This window comes from Triticum dicoccoides, chromosome 5A (assembly GCF_002162155.2).
Source record: "Triticum dicoccoides isolate Atlit2015 ecotype Zavitan chromosome 5A, WEW_v2.0, whole genome shotgun sequence".
Lineage (NCBI taxonomy): Eukaryota > Viridiplantae > Streptophyta > Magnoliopsida > Poales > Poaceae > Triticum > Triticum dicoccoides.
Genome location: NC_041388.1, coordinates 61,783,317 through 61,786,225, shown reverse-complemented (window position 1 = coordinate 61,786,225; position 2,909 = coordinate 61,783,317). Strand labels below are relative to the sequence as shown.

The 2,909-nt window shown below is 47.1% G+C and overlaps 1 protein-coding gene across 1 annotated transcript in view; it reads left to right on the top strand.

The window, feature by feature from the left end:
- LOC119299313 (pyridoxal kinase) overlaps positions 1–2,479 on the top strand; it is a 10,951-nt gene extending 8,472 nt beyond the window's left edge. The window contains exons 11-13 of the mRNA XM_037576551.1: positions 1,316–1,360; positions 1,453–1,506; positions 1,920–2,479. Of these exons, the coding sequence (XP_037432448.1) occupies positions 1,316–1,360; positions 1,453–1,506; positions 1,920–2,060 (240 nt within the window). The 3' untranslated portion in view covers positions 2,061–2,479. The remainder of the gene's footprint in view (positions 1–1,315; positions 1,361–1,452; positions 1,507–1,919) is intronic.
- The last annotated feature ends 430 nt before the right edge of the window (positions 2,480–2,909 follow it).

The window sequence follows — 2,909 nt, the reverse complement described above, 5'->3', positions numbered from 1 at the left end:
CCCACTCTGCCCCAGCCATAGCCATAGCCACCGTCCACCATGACGTGGAAGCGCATGCCCAGAGCCCATGACCACGAGGCGGTCTCCTCCTCGAGGCGGCACCACGTGGTGACCTTCACCTTGACGCCGCAGGGGGCTGTGCCATTGGCGCGCGACCGCATCTACGTGCCTGTCGACTGGTGCCGGCATTACTGGGAGAACGCCATCCCTGTGCCATGGCCGGACGTGAACCTGCCGCATGGATGGTATTTGAACCCGGAATAGGGTTCTAGTGCCGGTCACAAGTTGCACGCGGGAGGTGGAGATCCGCCGCCATCGCACTCAGCTCGCGATCGACCTCCGCGACAACCCGCTGTTTGTGGTAGACTCCACGCACTGGGACACATGGTTCACCGATGAGCACGACTAGCACCGCCAGCGCCCTGTGCCCCGCACGCACGCGCTCCAGCACCACAACCAGCAGGGGAGGAGGATGACGACAGGGCCTATAGGAAGGCCATCGAAGACTCCAAGCTTGAGGAACTCGCCGGGTGGCTTGGCCTGCCACTGGCGCTGGCTGAATCGGCCCGAGTGCAGGTCGCCGCGCCCCTGCCTACGCTTGAGCCAGAACATGAGCTGTGGCCGCTAGTGGGGCACTTGTCGTCGTGGACGTCTACGTTCCCATGCACGCGCGAGTTGGTGCGGTGCACGCCCGAGTGGGTGGGCGCGGAGCAGCAGGAGGAGGTGCCCGCTGCGCCACCGCAGCAACTGGCACTGGTGGTAGTGCCGTGGCTGTATCCATGGCCGGCACCGGTCTACATCGACCTCACCGACGAGGACAACGACGACGGACACTAGATCTAGGTTTTACTTATGTTTTTAACTTTTAATTAATGTACAGACGGACTTTTGGCGGCAATATATTTTTAATTTGAAAATTGGTCCAAAATCAGAAATGCATCCCGGCGTCCTGGGCGCACCTATGGGCCAGCGAACACGGCCGGACTTTGGTGTCCGCCTGGCCGACCCAAACAGACAAAAAACGGGCACTTTGTGTGTCCGTTTGGGTTTGGGTTCATGCGTTGGAGTTGCCCTAAAGACTAGGACAAGAGCAAAACGTCAGGACGTCCATGACTAGTGTACAAGTGTACACATGTGCTAACACCAATAACTGTCGAATGAGGTGGTATAGAAATGGAGTAAGCAAGTGACATGTCTCTGTTTCCCTTTACACACTCTGCACTGCAAAGCTTGGTGTTTTTAGCATTGCTACCTGTGAATATGTCATCAATTATTTCAGTTATTGTATAATTCTGCTGCCTCCATAATGTTGTAGGGGACCGGAGATTTAACAACTGCTCTTCTACTAGGATGGAGCAATGTATGTCCCAGAGAAAGTTCATTGTTGTTGTGGAATGGTCTTTTTATGATTATTCCATTTTTAACTCATGCTTGCTTTGATGCAATTTTCAGAAATACCCTGATAACCTTGAGAAAGCGGCAGAACTGGCAGTATCCAGTTTGCAGGTATCTTGTCCGTGCCTCTATTCAACATTATCTAACTTTTAGGTCTTGAGCGCTGTTCTTATCAGCATTATGTGTTAGCAACCCTGTGTTACGTGTTTCATGGATTTTGGTGACATAAAACTAGATCTAGGAAAGGTATTTGAATTTACATTTTGGCCCTAGTTCTCACTTGCTAGTGAATTTATTGTCTACGGCAACTATCACATCGACCATGTTTAAATCTGGTTGAGTTTAGGTGTCATTCTAAGCTCCGTGCTCTTGCAGAAGTTAAAATGTAATGGCAAGCCAGCTTGGTACCCTTTTTGCTTGCCTAGGGCTTTACTTTGTGATATTGTCGATAGGATATATGCTTATTTGATGTTCACTTAGCATGCATTACTTCAGAATCTTAACATATACAGAAACTTCTGCAGGCACTCCTAAGAAGGACAGTTGAAGACTATAAAAGAGCAGGCTTTGACCCATCAAGCAGCAGCTTAGAGATCCGATTAATACAAAGCCAGGATGAGATCAGAAACCCGCAGGTTACGTGCAACGCCGTGAAGTATAAATGATCCCGTAGTAATTCTGACAAGCATCACCACAAAATTGAGGCCGTCAAACTGTTATAAGGAGGAATGGTTGTAAACAAATGTTGGTCTCCTCGAAGCATGCCAAGATTGTCACTGTCAACATGCACCGCATATCGACACGGTTTCTGGCTTCAGTTTTGGGAAAGCCATTTCTAGCTCGCCTTAGGTTCAAACCCGTAAAGGATCCAAATTAGGGAAAACAACAATATGTCATCATGCTTTTGATATAATCTGTCACTTTTATTTGTGGCTGTGAGAATGAATTGTACAGAAGGTTTAGTTGCATCTTTGAAGCTTTGTTGTGTTGGTGTTACAATGATTAAACAGCATCTTATTGATGTGTTCTGTACCTACTCTTCTTTATTAAATTATTATGTGTAAACTCATTGGTGAATATTCAAGGAATGATCCACACAGCAACTTGCACCATTGTTGATTCAAATATTTCATTCCCCTTGAACATGTTTATATTACCACAGAAAATAGTAAAGCAGCAGGTATATTATTTTTCATTTGTATATATTTCCTGGGGTTTCAAACCACAAAGGTCGTGTTTATTCACATGAACAAGGGATGAGAAGCAACAACAAAACTTTTCCTGAAAAAAGAAGAGTAGAATAAACCCGAGTGTGTTTTGGGGCATGTGAGGTTGATCCTCCCATAATCAGAATTCAGCTGCCCAAATGATATTTGCTGTCGATATACCGTTTGAGACGTACTCCCTCCTCCCATAATATAAGGACGTTTTGCAAGTTGTTGATATACCGTTTGAGACGTACTCCCTCCTCCCATAATATAAAACCGTTTTGCAAGCTAAAACAACTTGCAAAA